Source organism: Sceloporus occidentalis, unplaced genomic scaffold (assembly GCF_023333645.1).
Source record: "Sceloporus occidentalis isolate IW3139 unplaced genomic scaffold, rSceOcc1.0.p SCAF_5, whole genome shotgun sequence".
In the NCBI taxonomy this organism is placed as follows: Eukaryota; Metazoa; Chordata; class Lepidosauria; order Squamata; family Phrynosomatidae; genus Sceloporus; species Sceloporus occidentalis.
Window position 1 is genome coordinate 11,336,123 of NW_028316985.1, and position 18,625 is coordinate 11,354,747.

The following is an 18,625-nucleotide window of genomic DNA, read 5'->3' on the forward strand; positions in this document are numbered from 1 at the left end:
ACAAACACGGTTTGAAGGCAACAGTCGTCCTTTGTGCTTGATACCAGTAACTGGTATGCTACCTCTGACTATTGAGAGAATTGTTCTCCGTGAATTAATCCAACCCCCCTTTTAATCTAATGACAGTGAATGCCAGAAATTAAATGTGCAAGTAATTACCTATTTAGAACCTTCCACCATTCAGTTCCACTAAATGACTCCAAATGCTGATATTGTGATTAAGATAAAATTCCCACACATTTTTCTATACAAGAATGGAGATGGAAAATGAAAAATAAGATAAAATGTAATACAACAAGGGATGGTTTCTGTCTCTTCATCTATATTTAATTTATATATAATTAACACAGTATTTCCCTAGAATTTCCTTGACTCCACTCCTGCTTAAGTTAAGAAGTAGGAAGAAATGAAAAGATTCACTGTCAAGAATCTTCTTTCCCCTTACAGGGATCATGCAGCCCTCCAAATCTTGTTGGACTACAAATTCCAGCAGCAATAGCTAGGATAGATGCCGGTAAGGAATGCAGTCCAGCAATGGAGGGATACATGATGCCTATGTCTGCACTAAAGGAAAAAATAGCAATAGCAAGTACATTTCTATACTGTTTATTAGGGCACTTAAGCACTCCCTAAGTGGTTTACAAAGTGTAAGTGAATTGCCCCCAACAGTCTGGGTACTCATTTTAGTGACCTCAGAAGGATGCAAACCTGAGTCGAGCTTGAGTCCTTCACTGGTATTGAACTCACAACCTTATGGTTTGTGCGTGAGTGACTGCAGTACAGGCATTTAACCACTGCGCCACCAGGGCTCAGATCTACAGCGAAAGTATTCCTGTTTAGGGTTCTCGACAGGAAGCCAGTCATACCCTCTTCCTGCATACTGCAATCTATTTCCCCCCTCCCTCTGTGCCATTATGTCACCCACACCAATAACCTAGCTCCATGTTCCCTTAATCCTCAATAAGCCACCTTGGCTTTTTCCATGAGGTTTCCCCCCAATTTTTCTCTAAGTCTTAGGGCTCCCTCCTGCTTGATAACAGCACTTAGTCATGCTTGACTGGTACCATTTTGGCTATACAAGAATCAGCACTTGTAGAATGAATACATAATTAATGCAGGATATAGTTTGGCAGTAAAGCTCACTGTCTTCTTTGCATGCAGAACTTTCCTGCTTATCTCCAGTAAAAAAGAATACAATTCAGATGAGCTAACCAAGGCCTAGGAGAGGGGATGATACCTAACCATAGTAGGTATCATATGACTTAGATAATAATGGTCTGAAAATTATTCAGAACATCATTCATGGTAGAATACAGTGGTTCCCCACAATGCCACTTTTATTTGTTACTAGTATGGGCTTTGTAAGGGGTTTGAACCTGGAACTGCATAGTTGAGGCTGCACCCCAGTCTAGTCAGCTATACTCAAGTAACTTTACTGTAACTATACTCCAGTATCAGAGTCCCTCACTGGCATACATTATGAAGGCTTTTAACTTTGGCAGACTAAAAGACGTTTAATTTGTGGTGGCAGCATGAAAAGATTTGGCTCCTGAGATGTGTATTTATTTTATAAAGCTGCAGAAGTTGTAAGCACCAGAACCGAAAATAGAGCTAACCTAGGGGCCAATCATGCAAAGCCTTACAATGAGAAGATTCGTCCCATTAACAAAATCTGGGTCAGGCCTCAAAGTATATTAGACAAGAGTTAATCCTGGCTGTTTTAACTCATTACTGACACTGTGGACATGAGTGCATGAACTACAGCAGTGTGTGTCCATCATGAATAATTTCATTCTGAGGTAAATGTTCACACAACTCTGAAAGGCATAATGTTTAATGTTAGATTGCAGTGCAGCACTGAGAAATCCTGAAACCATTTGTTTCATACTATAATCTGATAGGAGAAGATCATGTTTTTAAGGACGGTGCAAATTTGGTCTTTCAGCATTAATCTCAATATGATACCAGACCCAGAGAAGAAGTGCCACAGAGATAGGACTAATTATTTCAAAGTGTAGCCTTCTGCAATTTGGGAATGGATGGTACCTAAAGAACCCGATTAGGTAAACACTTGAACATGCATTCCAGTGGAGTTAGTGTCAAAAACAAAACAAAACAAAACAAAACAGGTCACATCCATACCAAAGAACGAATCTGAATCATCAACTAGCATTCTGGGTTAAAATAAGGAGCCAAACTAAAGCTGAAAACCAGTGGAGTGAGAACAGATTCCCTGGCAAAAGAAGAAATATTAAGGCAGAAGTTAAAATGGAAGTCAATTAAAATAGCAGTTCTGAATCCAAAAGATGGCTCTTCAAAGCAAGCCCCATGGTTATAAAAAGGGTTTCACTTTGTAGCCTCACGAATCAGAAATATCTAGAAATCTCTCTCTAATAGCAAAATTATGTTCTCTTCTCCTCTTCCAAGTTTTGCAGAATTATTGCTTTGATTTCTTATTCAAGCAATTCCACTTTTTTCTCAAGATGTGATCATGAGGTTTTGCATTTATTGCACATAATTTTCATTTAAATCTAAATCCATCACATGAGATCCATCCTTTGTTATATTTTGAAAGGTCCCAAATGGCAGGAATATAGTTAACATGGTATGGCACAAAGGAAAATACATGCAGATCGAGAGAAGCATTTTACTCTACCATTCTCTCTTATGCCAAAGTGTTATTAGGTATCAGAGATGCAACAAATCAGAAGCACTTTTCAGAGACTTGAATGAAGAGTAATTCTTTATGTAAGCATTGTAAAGAGAAGTTATAAATTTAGATTTATTTATTTTTCATGGCTGAAGTCTGGTTGGGAAACAATGGAGATGTATGCATTTTTACAGTGCCCCATGCCAGGCACCACTAAAACATAGTCAATGTCACGTTTGAATTGTGTCATTATCTCTGAACCTCAAACTCTTCATCAGCAGCAGGATAGCAATACTAGTGTACATAATGAAATTCTTATAAAGAGAGTAATCTGAACACTGAAAAAGGACATTATTAAATGTGGATGTATTCCTAGTTCAGAAGATAGAATTGGTTTAGATACAGTACCACTATAGTAGCACAGTGCATTTTGCTTTATCCAAATGTCAGTCCAACACACAGAAGCACTTACACTGGGCCCTTAGTATCTGCTGGGGTTTAGTTCCAGGACCCCTCATGGATACCAAAATCCATGGGCATACAAGTTCTATTATATACAACAGTGTAGTAAGATGGTATCCCTTCTATAAAACAACAAAATCAGGGTATTTTTTTTTGGGGGGGGGGGAGGAATTGTGAATATTGTCAAACCAGTTGACTAAATCCATGGATGCAGAATCCATGGATACAGAAGGCCAACAGTAGATCTGACTGGCTTGTGTCCAATATTTATGATTTAGTAAGGTATTACTATCCCACCTTTTTCATAGTGCAGGACCATGGTGTCTTATAACACAGATTAAAACAGAATACAGTTAAAAATCAAATCAGACTCATTAAAAAAACTATCAAATAAACTATCATATTAAAAACAAGACTGAAAAGTTTAAATTCACTTAATTCATAACAAACGGGGGGGGGGGGGGGGGAATCACACCAGCCCTCATTAAAAAGTATTTTTCAAAAACAAAAAAGTTAAAGAGGAAAAGCCTGTCTAAATAAAAACCTCTTTGCCTCCTGTTGGAAGACAAGAGGAGTAATAGCCAGTTCAGCCTAATGTGGGAGAGAGTTGCACACCATGGAAGAAGCCACCAAGAAGGCCCTCTCCTGTGGCCTCACTGAACAGTGCTGCGACAGCAGTGGAACCAAGAGCAAGCCTCTTAGTGTGCTTGGTGGGACTGTGACAAAGCTATGAATCCCACTACAAATAGAAATGTTAATGTAGTCCTTTCAAATACAACTGTGGTCTAAAGCACAGTTTGAGACCACTTTAACTAACGTAACTCAGTGCTGGTGAATAATAATAATAATAATAATAATAATAATAATAAAATTTTATTTATATTTCTCGCTTCTCCCTTCAGATAGAAGCGGGATTACAACAAGTAAAAATGTCATAAAATACATATAATTCGAAATACATTAATCAAAAGAAGAATCCTGTGGCACCAAAGCTCTCTGACAGAGACAGCTAAATGTCTCACAAAACTACAGTTCCCAGAATTCTTTAGCATTGAACCAGGACAGTTAAAGCGATCTCAAACTGGATATTTCTGAAACATGTACTGGACCTGTAAGGACTATACCCGATATTATGATACTGGGTAAAAGTAAATGTACATGATTATTTTGCATCATAAAAAGAAGTATCAAATTATATTCACTGAATATTTTATACAGTTAGAAATTTTTAAAATACACACACATCATTTTACAATACCTGAAGGTGGTGGGACATCGGTCAATAATGAATGAACATCCTCCATTGCATCTGTATCATCAATCTGAAAAAAAAAAAATAATAACGGAAAATATTTGCAACAGAAAAATTCTTCCTCTGCGGCAAATATTGTGTGGCAATAACAACAACAACAACAACAACAATAATAATAATTTTTTATTTATATACCGCCTTTCCGGAGATCAAGGCGGTTAACAGCATATTAAAACACAACAATATAACATCATCAACAACCATAAAAACCATCATAAAATTAACTCATATCATACATCTACATTACTACAATCTAAAAAATCTCAAGCTAGCGACAAATGCTGCTGAGAGGGGAGGGGGAGTACTTCAGGGTTTAGGGGTAAGCCTGCTGGAACAGGTATGTCTTTAACCCCTTTTTGAATTGGTCCAGCGAGGTGGCCGAGCAGAGCTCGCCGGGAAGGGAGTTCCAGAGCTTGGGGGCCGAGGTAGAAAAGGCCCTTTGAGTGGTAGTAGTATATCTAGCTTCTGGAACCCTTAACAATTGCTTCCCGGCTGACCTGAGTGTGCGAGGCGGATTGTATGGAGAGAGGCGGTCCTCCAAGTACCCTGGGCCCAAGCCATTTAATGATATTAACTGAAAACAAGGGACTTTTGAAGAACTTTTGAAGTTTAGTTGATTCCTTCAACTGAGCTCAAATTATCACCACAGCTAAATTCACCCCTGGAAAAAATCTACTACAGTTTTAATACAATAATATAATAATAAGACTTTATTTATATACCGCTTTTCCAATGATCAAAGCGGTTTACATCAAAGCACAGTTACATTCAATTTATGAAAATATAAAATCTACATATATCAATATACATTCCTCAGCATAATAAAAGATACAGCCATAAAATCTATCAGTCAATAAAATGAACTTCTATCAGGAATGGTATCTACAAGGAGTCAGACAGGTATGCTAGCCGAAATAAACATGTCTTCAAAGCCTTCTTGAAGGCATCCAAGGTGGGGCAGACCCGGATTTCGTCAGGAAGATTGTTCCAGAGAGTCGGTGCTGTTGTTGCAAATGATCTTTTATGAGTCATTGTCAGTCTCACTTTCAGACTCTCTAGCAGATGTTTCCCTGTTGTTCTGAGAGTGCGGGGTGGATTGTGTGGGAGGAGGCGCTCCTTCAAGAAGCTCGGGCCCAAGCCATATAGGGCTTTATACGTAATAACCAACACTTTGTATTGAGCCCGGAAGCTAACGGGCAGCCAGTGAAGAGATTTTAAATACCAGTGTTATATGGTCTGCCCTAGATGTTCCAGCGACCAGCCTGGCTGCAGCATTTTGGACTAACTGAAGCTTCTGAACCTGGTACAAAGGTAGCCCCATGTAGAGTGCATTACAGAAATCTAAACGAGAGGTTACCAGTGCATGTACTACTGTTTCAAGGTCCTTTTGGTCCAAACAGGGACGCAGCTGGTGTATCAGCCGAAGCTGGTAGGTACCAAGCACTCTTGGCCATCGCATCCACCTGTGATGACAATTGTAGGGATGAAGCCAAGAGTACTCCCAGACTGCGAACTTTGTCCTTTAGGGGGAGTGTAACCCCATCCAGGATTGGATGACAAATTTCCCTGCCTGGACTATCACAAGTACCTCTGTATTCTCTGGATTCAGCTTGAGTTTGTTTTCCCTCATCCAGCCCATTACTGACCCCAGGCAGGCATCCAGAGGAGATGTATTCTTGAGAAAGTGCATTTGTGAAACAGACTAAATAACTTCAGTTGAAACTGTTACATAGTTTACATTCTGAAACAATCTTAAATTTGAGACTATTTTGAGACACCTGAGATTATAAAGTATTGTCTTGTTTCAAAATGTGTATCTTTTTCTACAAGTAGATGATATGCAAATAATATTTTATTAGCTAATGGCATCACAAACAAAACAAATCTCTAAGAACAAAGCTGAAATTATCAAGGCAAATTATTTATGCAGAAAAAACAAGCAAAAGAATTCAATTAATGCTGAGCATCAAAAAACAATATACCAGGAGTGAGAAACTATCCCAGTCACCAGCCCCACTCCTCAATTTTTGAGCATTTTAAAAGTTTATTTTTATTAAAATTTAAATCCTCCTCAGATTACAAGTCTATAGCTATCTGGTTGGCACTCTGCCACAGACTAGTAATTCTGGGACTGCCTTTCCCAGAGTTTCATACAATTATAATAAAGCATATTTGTAATATCCATACCTTTCTATCATACACAATTGGGAGAGCATAAAGCAAGCAATCTTTCATAAAGCCATGTAACATTCTTATGCCACCAGGCTTTCTCAAACTGACAATGGTTGGACTTTAAATGCTCTGTAAGGTTTGTATAGAGTGTTGTATAGAGTTTTGATTATATTTTAGGAGGAACTTCCTGACAGTAAGGGCTGTTTGACAGTAGAACAAACTTTCCCAGAGAGTGGTGGAGTCTCCTTCCTTGGAGGTCTTTAAACAGAGGCTGGATGCCCATCTGTCAGGGATGCTTTGATTGAAATTTCCTGCATGGCAGGGGGTTGGACTGGATGGCCCTTGCGGTCTCTTCCAACTCTATGATTCTATGATTTAAATTTTAATGTGTAATGTTTTTAACTTTTTAAAAATATATATATACTTTGAATCTACATTTTAATGCTTTATATTGTTTTTAACTTGTACAGTTTTAGATTTTGTTAGTTGCCGTGAGTCCCTATACTGGGAGAAAGGTGGGATATAAATAAATATTATAATAATATACATTTTATTAGAGCAAAACCCACTGTTCTATCATTTGTATCTGACATACCTGTATGTTTCTCTTCCCTTGATAACAGTGAAAAGGAAGATATGACCTGACAGATGTTACTCAACTATAATCCGCAACCTCTTTCACTATGGCTATGTTGGTGAAGGCTGGTGGGAGTCACAGTCCAGTGTCTGAACAGTTACCTACTCCTGACCCCATTTAATTTAACTCTTCAAAAGGCATACAGAAATATGAACTGCACAGAAACAGAATGTACCTCCAAAACAAAAGCGTCCTTCTTTCCATGTGAGAGATCCAATTCTGCAGTTTCATCAGAACTTTCAGACTGAGATCTTAGCAGTTTAGTGCGGGGCCTTGGTTCTGGAATGGGAGAACCTATGATTTCTTCAGATACCTCCTACCCAGAAAAATGATACAAAAATAAAGTTAGCATCTCAATTCACATGTATTAAATCTCACATATATACTTTAAATGTCTTGCTACTGCCAAAACCTTTCATCAACAGAAAGAGAACAGAATCTTCTGTCTGTCCCTGTATTTAACAATCGGCTGAATACCTGTTAGAATCATTCTACTCCAAGTACTTCTTCAACCTGTAGTTTATTCCTCCTTTCCTTGTAGAGAGAGTAAACAAGTGTGTGGATTTTCATAATCTAAACTGACACCAGGGCAGTAACCTGAATGCCATGGAGTTCTTGGAGCTCAAGAGCTATGGCAGTATGAAGGGTTTGACTTTCCAACTGTTCCAGATTTGAACATGCAACTAAAAGTCTAATTAATGCCACTTAAACAACTGCCAGAAACTGTGGAACCTAGCTACTTGTACTTTCCCTGTAAAAGGAATAAAAGGGAGGAGGAAGGAACACTAGAAATTTTACAGGTTTAAACAGTTGGACATAAAACTGTTCATCTATGTGTTTCTAACTGATGAGCAGAAAACCCTGATCCTCCAACCCTACCCCAACCACTACATTTAACATGCTTGAATAATTATTTTACTGTTTATTCTGTCTGTTGGCAAACCTATCAAACTTAGACTGTGCAAATGGATTCTCTGGCCTTACTCCAGAAGACTTCAATCCAGGCTTGTGGCTTGGCAGGATGAGAGATACAGGCTGGTGCAGAAAATGATCAATTGTCCTGGCAATCCTAGAACCTATGTCAGTTACATAGGCGTTTCCTTACCCTGGTCCCTGCCTACTTATTTCCAACTTTATATATTTAGGCTCTATTGAAGTACGTTCTTTTGCTCATCTAAACTGTCTCTTACCCATTAGCCCACAGAAGCTGCATTTGACCCAGAATTGTTCAAACAGTTGTATAACTGTACTTACAGGAGGATTAATCTCATAAAGTTCCTTATTTTTTGTTATTGTATCATTTATTTTCTTCTGCATGTGAGAGATATGTTGTTCATATGTGGCATCATTTGGTGTCTTTCCAGCGATCTGAATACCACCAGGAGCTGGTAAAGCAGTCAAATACACACCTGTGGCAGACTTTACAGGATAATGAGAAAATGAAATTTAGCACACATTTCTGGACCACATGTACTGTATTTTCTCTACCTGTCTCCTATATAAGGTAAAAAAGGTTACTAAAAAGCAGATATGTTAAGACCCAGGGGCAAAATCCTCTCTGCCTCTTTTTCTGAAGTCTCTCTGTTTCAGAATTTTCTAAAAAAAAAATGATTATGGAATATTTTATTTCAGTTGTTATTGCTGTTGTTATTGCTGTTGTGTGCCTCCAAGTCATCTTTGATATATGGCAACCCTAAGGCAACCCTATCATAGGTTTTTCTTGTCAGGTTTCTTCAGAGGGGTTTTACGATTCAGACATTTAAGACAAGGTGTTCATATACTCATTGCCACCTTTTAGTTTGTTTAAGTAAAAAAACTCTGACTTTATTGCTGAGAAGTATAAAACAATAGGGGAGGAGAGCCAGGATGAAAGCTTTGTCTGCACTGGGAGAATGGCTCTCTCATGCTGATCTCTGGAAGATTTCATAGCCTCTACATAGGTGCAGAACAAACCCATAGGTGCATGAATTAAAGAGACCACAAAGAAACAGTAAATGGCTTTAAATGATTTAAATTGTTTAAATTTGTTTTAACTACTTTAGACTACTTCAAATTGTTTTAAGTTGCTTTTTGTTGGTATGCCTCCCTGAGGAATGAGAGACAATAAATTGTGGGATGTAAATATTTAAATAATAATTCAAAAAATAATCATGAAATATCTGTGGCCACATTTATGTCAATGGAACAAATCTGGAAATGGGTCCACATAAAACTAATTTACTATCGCATGTAAAACAAAACAAAACACTTACTGCCAACCCCATCAACATTGTTTCTCCCACTGTGATCTGGATCCTCAGCCCAAAAAGTGCATTCATCCCCTTTAGTTTTAGCTTATTCATGAGTTGGGTGTGTACTTCATATTCCATAAATGGCAGCAGATTACTGATGGAGGTTGCATTTGCTTCAGCTTGAGCCTTCTTCTTCAGCCGACACAGCCTATTGGAGTGACCAGTCAAACACAAAGCAGTGATAGTTTTAAATAAAGCATTTCATATAAAAATTCTGACCTCAGAGAGCAGAAGGAAAATAAGTGCTGTCTGGGAGGTAGGAAGCATCTGTATCCTTTCTGGCCTTTTTGCAGCATCAAGTAAATGGTATAATGCAGGTCTATCAAATACATTTTTAAAACCACTTGCAATGTAGCTTTGTTGATTTTTTAAAAAGATGATCCAAATAAATGCTCAGTAATATTTTTACCTTGCTGGCATTTTAAATACATAAACATTAATGAATACAATGTGTCAGCCTGACCCAGTAAAATGGCATTTTCCTTGTTAAGCCCAAGTCTAAGCTTGTCTAGTGATAAGGTACCACTGAGTTCCATGCCACCACTTCCCCAGCAAATGCCAGAGTATGCAGGACATAAGCCCTATAAATGAACAAACTGCTTGGAAGTGTCCTCCCTAAAATGTGTCTCCCATCTTTGCATTCCCTTCTTCAAAGCCGATTTACTTCTGAATCACTTCTGCTGGAAATTAATTTTTGAAAAGATAGGCTAGAGAAAGGAAGGAAAGAAAAACCTCAGCCTCTTGGCAAGCTAGGAATTGCAGTCAGGTTCAAAGGAGAAAAGCAAATCTAACAGGGAGATACCTGGCTTGAATGAGACATCCTTTCCCAATCACTATGGCATCCACAGGCAGATCTATTGTTGTAAAAATAACATCAGGGACTTTTTGTTTCCGACAGTTGCAACAATAAGTAAGATGAGCAGGGAATGGCATGTTGAGCTCATCATATGGTATGTGGCAAAAGCCACAGCCCGGAGGTGATGTTTCCTCTAACCTAAAAGAGAAAATGTGAGAAGTATAATATTACTTTTCAGACACAATTTTTATGCAGTATATAATTTACAAAATATACACATTAATGTACATGTGCATCTAAGATTTTTAGTCTACTTAAATCCTGAGGTGGTCAGAATTCTGTTTTCAGCTTTTTGCAACCAAAGCTTGCAAACTGCCATTATAATCTGGGTGAAATCAAAATTGCCTCCAGCAGAACAAGCAGAGAAAAGCTAATTCTTTTTGTTTCAAAATTATAAAATAATTAGGATAAGTACATGTGGTCAGGAAGACTAATACACATTTCTGTAACTGTTTGTGGGCTTATTTACAAGGTTGGTACAGATATAAAACAAGAAAAACAGGTTAATTCTATCAAGGAGTTTATGGAATAACTCTCTGGATAAGAATTTGGAGAACTGTGTAATCAAGGGTTTTACGATTCAGAGTGGTAACTGGAACAGACTTATGTAATGAGCTGCAAAATTCATCAGTGACTTAACAAAAGGATGACTGTTCTATTCTTGTTTTGGGAAAATAATTCCCAGAAACGGGGGTTTCTCCTTGATGAAATTTGGAGTTTGAATTTCAGTGGAAAATGCATGAGTGGAGTGTGATGGCTGAAGACGAAGCACCTTGGGGTGCATTTGCTATTTGAAAATCAATGGCAGGATAGGCAATTGTACTGACTACTGCAGGAATCTGCTTAAATACTATAAATAAAACAGAGATACAGGAAATCTCTAGTGCTTTCCTTCCCAAAGAAAACTAAAACTGATCATGCTGTTTGATGCTTTTCATCCATTGGAGAAAGGGGAACATTAAGAATTTATAGTCCCTTCTTTTGCCGTTGGTACACAACCTGTACTTAGAAAGCTGTTGGGTAAATAGCTCAGCATTTTCAGTCTAGACATTCCACAGAAGGGCAGGATACAATTTCATTTAATAGAAATCATCACAGGGCCACAGCAGATTTTTATGGTGAACTTTACATATGTGTATATATCACACACATATTTACCTGTCCTATATCTTAAGCTGTCACATAGTATGATTGCTTTATCTTGTAATTATATAACATTCAGTCAGAAGATGAATCCTTGAGAGTGGATATCTGGGTGAAGCACTTTTCATGTAGAACAATTTGAGGCTTTGAGCATGAACGTTTAGAATCCTGATACAGATTCTCCACATCAACTTAAATCACCAAAACTAGTCTCATGTCATTTTTGTTAAGACTGTTTAGACCTACAGTTTTATACAAAAGACCATTATATCAAATGGTGCCTTTCTGCTGATGGAAAGCTCTTTGATGCAGCACAAGCACCCATCAGCCAAATGGGGAAGAGGTGATTTTGACTACTTCCCTGAAGACCACCTCATATGATGCTCAGGAAGGTCTCCCAGTTATCTGAAACAGATTTGAGGGGGAGCAAAGAGTGGTGTGAAGAAGAAAAGTGAATCAACATAATTTTCCTCCCTATTTCACTGACAGAAGCCTCTGCAGGATCAGAATCTTTACTTAATGAAGTGACAACAGCGGATACAGGTGACTGACAGAAAACCATTCTTTCTAATGTAACTGATGGATTGCATAAACTGCTTTAGGGTAAAATCCATCATCTTTTCTTTCTGAAATAGAGCCAACTAAAAAGAAATGCATATAAACATATTATGGCCAAAACCTAAGTATTTAGCATCATAGTAATTTGTTATTCTTTCATACCACCAGGAATGTAACAGAAAGCACTGGGAGTGAGGAGACTGGGCAAGTTAACAGAACTGTTGCAGACATTATGCTGTCAGTCTCTTAATCATGAACCAGGCACAGGTGTGTATTAATTATAAATTGAGACCACTAACGTTTATAAGGCAAGAGAGTTATTTTAAAACTAGGGAAAAAGGGGCTGATACACACTGATACAATGACAGGTATCTATTAGGATAATTTTTAGATGTACATCTGTTCACTATGAAGGCAGATTAAAATATTGGCTTCTGAGAGGAATAAAAAAAATGCTTCCTAGTCCAATCCTGAACCATCCCCCCCAACACCCTGCCTCCAAGTGGATGGAGCAGAGAACACCACAGTGTTGGGAACATGCATGGAGAATAATTTATACCTAACATCAAACTAGTAATGATTTTATCAGGTTTACTGGCCCCTCAAATTTTCTGAATGTTAGTCTTTGGAAGATTATATATTATATTATTTAAGAGAGTTATACAATGGACCCTTGTTATACACTGGGGTTTGGTTCCAAGATCCCCTGTGTATAACAAAATCTGTGTATGCTCATGTCCCATTAAATATAATGACATAGCAATATGGTGTCCCTTATAAAAAATGGAAAATCAAGGTAAATTTATACTTTTTTGGAACATTTTCAAACCGTGTATGCTTGAATCCGTGTATAAAAAATCCATGTATAAGAAGGGCAGACTGTATTGCAATATACTAGTTTATCATAAAGTTCAGGCTTTAATACACTGGTGAGGTCAATTATATTCAGAGTGTTATGAGGAGCAGCACATAAAAGGCAGCAAAGAGCAAGGAGGGGGAATATTTTTATTATGTGGTTAGTAGTCACAAGTGTTACCTTATTTAGGTTGTTAGAAAGGTAAAAACAGTAACGCTAGTGACTTGATGCAGAGCTCCAGAATGTCTGTTGTTGTTAGTTAAAGATCAGTAAAGTGGTTGGCCCCGCATCCTGTACTGTAACACTGGTAACCTACCCTAATAGAGAAGAACTATCCTGGTTTTGAGGAAAAAAATCAACCTCTCCCTTCTCTGACCCTATGGAAAAGTATCCAGGCTGCCATGACAACCTTTGTTCCAAACAGACTTCCATGGTGCCATCTTGCAGAAACCTAGGGTTCAGTACAGCTGCTGTGCCGGATGCTGACAAAATACAGACCTCTTCACTATAGAAAAAGAAAAGAAGATAAGGTCTCATTTTAGTGGTATTATATTTAGTAAAAGTGAAAACAAGAGCAAGATAACATGAAATCAGCTGAGCATGAACCCTTTGGGAGATGTGTTGAAACTTCACTATCCCATCACAAATGGATATTATTATGGCATGCAAATTCCTGCAAGTATATGCCAGAACTATCATAAGCATCCCAAACAAGCTGAGTGAGCAAACTTTTGCTGCTGGGCAATTTAGAGAACATTGTAAGAATAAATCAAACTCAAACATAGAGCAAACAGAGACACATGACAACTCTAATTCAGAACTTTGATTTAACCAAATATGGTAACTACATAGATCAAGTTCCAAATGATGGCTGCAGCATACTGTTTGGAAATGCACTGTATGCATGGCCTTAAGGATTAGAACTGGATTGAGCAAAGTGTCTGTCCTCTTGGACCTCTCATGTCTTGCCAGTATTAAAATGTTTGAAGTTAAAATGTTCAAAATTGGCTCCTCTCCCACAGAGACTTTCAGCAATGGTATTTTTTTTTGTATGGGAGGAGGTTCAGGTCTTTCAAGCCTATACCTTACACCAAACAGAAAGTGGATACTGGTTTAAAAAATAGCCATTTCTGGACACAATGTGTCCTGAAATTGATGCTGGGGTCCAAAAAAAAAAAAAAAAGAAAGAAAGAAAGAAAGAAAGAAAGAAAGAAGAAAAAATCTGGCCCCCATCTCCATGAAATTTGCCCAGCTCTGGCTTAAAGAGATTTCCAGAAGGGTAACAATAGCAACAAAGGTTTAGAGGTTGATAACCTTTTATACAAACACAGAAGGGATTTTTTTTCAAAGCAGGAACTCTGACAGATTTTTCCAAATCATCTCCTGAGGTTACTCAACTTTTACAGGGAACTTCAAGATTGTGGCTTTATATAGCATAAGCATTTACTAGACAGTACATCTGGCATCCATAGCTGCCAATAACAAACACATCCCCATCATGACCAAGCCATCCATATACCTAAGCTTTTAATTTATTTGTTCCTAATCTTTAGAGAGACCATACTTTCCTGCTACACCACTGAATGAGAGTGGTCCTCTTCCCTTTTTGTAAACAAAACAAATAAAGAGAGGCAAACACCAGCAAAACATTTTTTTCCAATTAGGACCACAGAATTCCGTGTGTCTACAAATTATTATTTTTTGCATTCCTGTTCCCTGTTGCTGTAGCCATGTTGATTACATAAGACAGAGCTCTATATACAACTTTTCTCTATCTATTTATTCTACATCTTGATTTTTAGACATCACTTTGAAAGATTCACATGGAGTCATGGAACTATGACTGGAACATATTTTGCAGAATTATCCAAATGTGCCTCTTTCTGCTTTCAGGTATCTACCAGGTATCTACTTCCCAACAGATAGAGGGGGGCTTTGAGCAAACACTGATTTAAGGGTATGAAAACACAGAAAATCTTTCCAGAGGCTGAGCCCAAGGAAGGATGCCTAGCACGTCTCAGCAGAACAGATACTTCCTACAGAGCCTCTGATATCTTGTCTGTTGCTCTGCCTAGTCCTTGCAGCAAAACAGATGTATCACTATCATCCTAAGCCTTCTCTGTCCCCATTTCAGCACTGCCTAAGAATAACTTGCTGCAATAATTCCGCTGGCTTTTCTTTCCACCCTTTCTCTGCTACTTGCATGACTCAGCAGTCAATTCTAAAACATTAGGGAAATCAAGTACAAGTGATTTACCAAATACTAGTAGATTCGCTGTAGCCCACTACTGCATGACAACCCAATGCCTTTGCATGAGATTTTATTTCTTGACGGATTTCTGCCCACCAAGCGTCTCTTGTCTCTGGGTCATCTGAAAGACAAAGCATAAATGAGCTCACTATTCTGCATTTAAGACTCTCTGGCTATAGACAAGAACTGATTTTATGTGTGTATGTATATAACTTGGTATAAAACCCTGAAAAACTTGTGTGTAGGGTGAGGGTGGGTGGGGCAGTCCCACCAATTTATCACTGTGCCAATTAAAGTAGCCTTGCTTTTCCTTTGTGGTGCTAACTTTGTGAAATAAATCTGTTTTCCCCCTCAGGGAATACAGTATTTCAGAAATATGTTTCCTTTCTATAATTACAAGCTTTGCCCAAAGGAAGGCAATGCAGTTATTACACTAAACATCCTCAACCTTTTCTGAGCTAAAATTATATATGCATATGACATCCTTGACTTCTGAACAGAGCTGTAGCATATGCAATCAGATTCTACCTCCTATCCCACTGCAAGTACCCTTTTAGCCCTCAAATGTCAAATCTCAATTTTAAAGAGGACGCACAATATATGTTCTATCTCACTCACTCACTGAGCACCCTTTTCAAAAAATGCATGGCCCAGATACAAAGCAACATAGAACAGGTTACATGACCTGCCTTAATGAATCTTAAGATTTCCATCACATCAGCTTCCATTATTTCATGATAAAATTTCTTTGAAACTTAGGGTTTCAAAAGCACAGTGCAACATGGTATGGTAGACAAAGAGTGAAAAATGTAAAAATAAAATTACTAGGCAAGCAGAAGGTCCTTGCACAAGCCTAAACCAGTCCTTGTTTTTGTAATCTACATACAAAACCAGCACATTTGCAGATATTCTCACTATACAATTCTTATTTCTTATCCCCTTTAACTCAAGATTAAACTACTGAATTCTATAATCAGGCACTGAAGGACTGCACTGCCTTTTTAAAAAAATTCTTACAACAATAAATAACATGTACTTCATGAATGCCATCTAAAACTCAAAGCAAAACATTCCATTTACAGAAATTAAGGTTAATACTGAAGTTCTAACCATGAAATGACTTGTTTATGGGCAGTCACACTGAAGACAAACGTTGCCAAATAAATGTGGTGTTAGAAAGCAAATGCAATGTATTCTCCATTAAGGGTTTTGAACTAGTCATGTTGATTTATTACAATAAAAATGCCCTATATATGCCTCAGTAGCAATAATGAAGGACATTACTTGGAAGAGCTACTTAATTATGGATCTAAAAATCAAAAGCTATTTTAATTTTCACCAACAAAAAGGCTTTTAAAAACAGAACTTGATAACCTAAAGGAAATAAATATTTTTTTTTTACAAAAGAAGAGAGGGCTTTGAGGTTTCTCTTTTTGCAGAAAAATTTCAGAAGAAGTTGCCATAAAAAGCAGCAAAATGCATTTATGAATTCCACCAAGTGCACAATTATAACCACACATTCAAGTTTATGGTAACTACCACTGGCATTTTTAAAGCATACAGCCACTCAACTGATCATTAAATGGGACAGAGATGAGAATCTAGCATCCTTAGAGTAAAAGCTGTCCATCCAGCAGATCTTTACATTTTAAATACAGATCTTCAAAGAACCTTTGCTCTGTAAGAATTAGAGAATATAGATTATAACTGTCATTAGCCCATAATCTGATGGGATTGTCTTCCAACAGCCTAAGGACATCCAGATCTGAATAAAAGAACTGAAGTGCAGGCCCAACAAGGATATAAGTTTCACAGGAACTATTCAAGCAACTGTTTAAAAATTTACCTATGTAGTCTCTACCTCAAACTCTGTAATGTTATGTTACATTACTCACATCTGTTGACAGTGTGCCGACTAAGCAAAAATACTGATTTAATGATGTACTAAAATAAAGATAATCTGAATCTGTGTAGCTTCTTCTTTTTTAACAAGAATACCATTTGCAACACGTACCTGAACCAAGTTCCCTATTCATTTCTATTATCACTTCTGGTAAAGCAGGCCAAAGGCAAGCAAACATATTAGTAAGTTGCAACCACTTCTTCAACAGATATCTTTTACTATTTTCAGACAGGTGTGGTTGGATCACAGTTGCCATCATCTCCAACTATTAATGTCTGCTGCAACTATCTAGAGAACAATAGATTCCAGTGCTTTGCTGCATCTGGACAACAGAATCTTTCTCCTAGCTTGAGTAGGTCTGCACTGCTTTCAACAGCCAGCTGATGAAGCAGGGGGACTTTTCTAGGGCAAAATATGTCTTAGAAGGATACATATGCTTTAGCATTTGGCATCTTTGTCAGTTACAACTAGAAAGCATTTGTAGGCATCTAGGGCTGCAGTCAGACATGTGCAATAGAAAGTGAATAGTTTATTGAATTGCATCTCTAGGTACAAGTGAAGTCTAATGGGAAAAAAGGACACCATACACCTTTCAATGTGGCTTCAATTCTGATTATGTCAAGAAATAAGATAACCTGGAAGGTTGAGTGACAAGTTCATTGCAGCTTTTGACTCCCTTCCCCCTGCCCACCCATGGCAGCACCACTCAGTAACACATTTTTTAAACCTATGAGAATTTTCAAAATGTTCTAATGAAGCAGTATAGGAACCTCACTGAGATTCTGTAAGTCCTTAAAGATTACTTAAAGTGTACTGATGAAAGAAACAATCTGGGTTTGCAAAAATGTTGGACAAGGTTGTAACTAAAGTGGTCTTTTTCCCCTCTAAGAATGTTTTTTAAACAAACGATTGTACCATAGGAGCTGAGAAGTACTTTTATAAATGACTCACAGGGGTGAATGGAAAGGGGGAATGATGGCTGGAATTCAGTATGGGTCTTATGTCTGCAGGAAACAGAATTGAGCAGTTTTGCAACATCGGTATTCAGCAAAGGGCTGCTGTGACACTACTATGTAGCCCACCTGGACAATGGCTAGAGACTTTTGATGTGCCCATCTACAGAGCCCAAGACACATCAAACACTCTTGCTGGTACCCTGATATGCATCTTCGCAATTCACTAGGAGTATTCTATAGTACAACTGCTACACAGATAAATACACATAAAGTTACGAAGTGTTGACCATGATAGAGCATCACAGCCAAGGTTTTTAAAAAATAGATTGACTACAGCTATCCTCACAGCAAAATCCTATGTTATGAAAGGATTTATGCTAAAAGAACATTAAAAATCTGAATCCTACACTCCTAGTGCTGGGAATTTTCTCACTACATTCCTCAAGTATGGCGCTGCTGAAACTTCTGCCTAACTTTCTAAATCAACAACTGAGAATAAACATTCAGAAAAGCAACCTACAGAGGATGGAGAAGGATGTAATGAGAAAGAAAATGGCAGAAAGGGGAGGGGGGAGACA

At 37.8% G+C, this 18,625-nt stretch overlaps 1 protein-coding gene across 23 annotated transcripts in view; it reads right to left on the reverse strand.

The window, feature by feature from the left end:
- The window catches only part of C2CD5 (C2 calcium dependent domain containing 5), a 99,913-nt gene that overhangs the window by 23,936 nt on the left and 57,352 nt on the right, over window positions 1–18,625 (reverse strand). For 12 of the 23 annotated variants that reach the window (XR_016281473.1, XM_089527592.1, XM_089527586.1 and 9 more), the window contains 7 exons: window positions 15,195–15,309; window positions 13,254–13,442; window positions 10,327–10,518; window positions 9,486–9,672; window positions 8,488–8,652; window positions 7,409–7,549; window positions 4,371–4,434 (listed from right to left, as the gene is read on the reverse strand). Coding sequence is in view for 22 of the 23 variants with exons in the window: in XM_089527592.1 (XP_089383718.1) it covers window positions 4,371–4,434; window positions 7,409–7,549; window positions 8,488–8,652; window positions 9,486–9,672; window positions 10,327–10,518; window positions 13,254–13,442; window positions 15,195–15,309 (1,053 nt within the window). In the remaining variant the exon portion in view is untranslated. The remainder of the gene's footprint in view (window positions 1–4,370; window positions 4,435–7,408; window positions 7,550–8,487; window positions 8,653–9,485; window positions 9,673–10,326; window positions 10,519–13,253; window positions 13,443–15,194; window positions 15,310–18,625) is intronic. The other 11 variants (XM_089527602.1, XM_089527600.1, XM_089527598.1 and 8 more) reach the window with 2 other exon arrangements.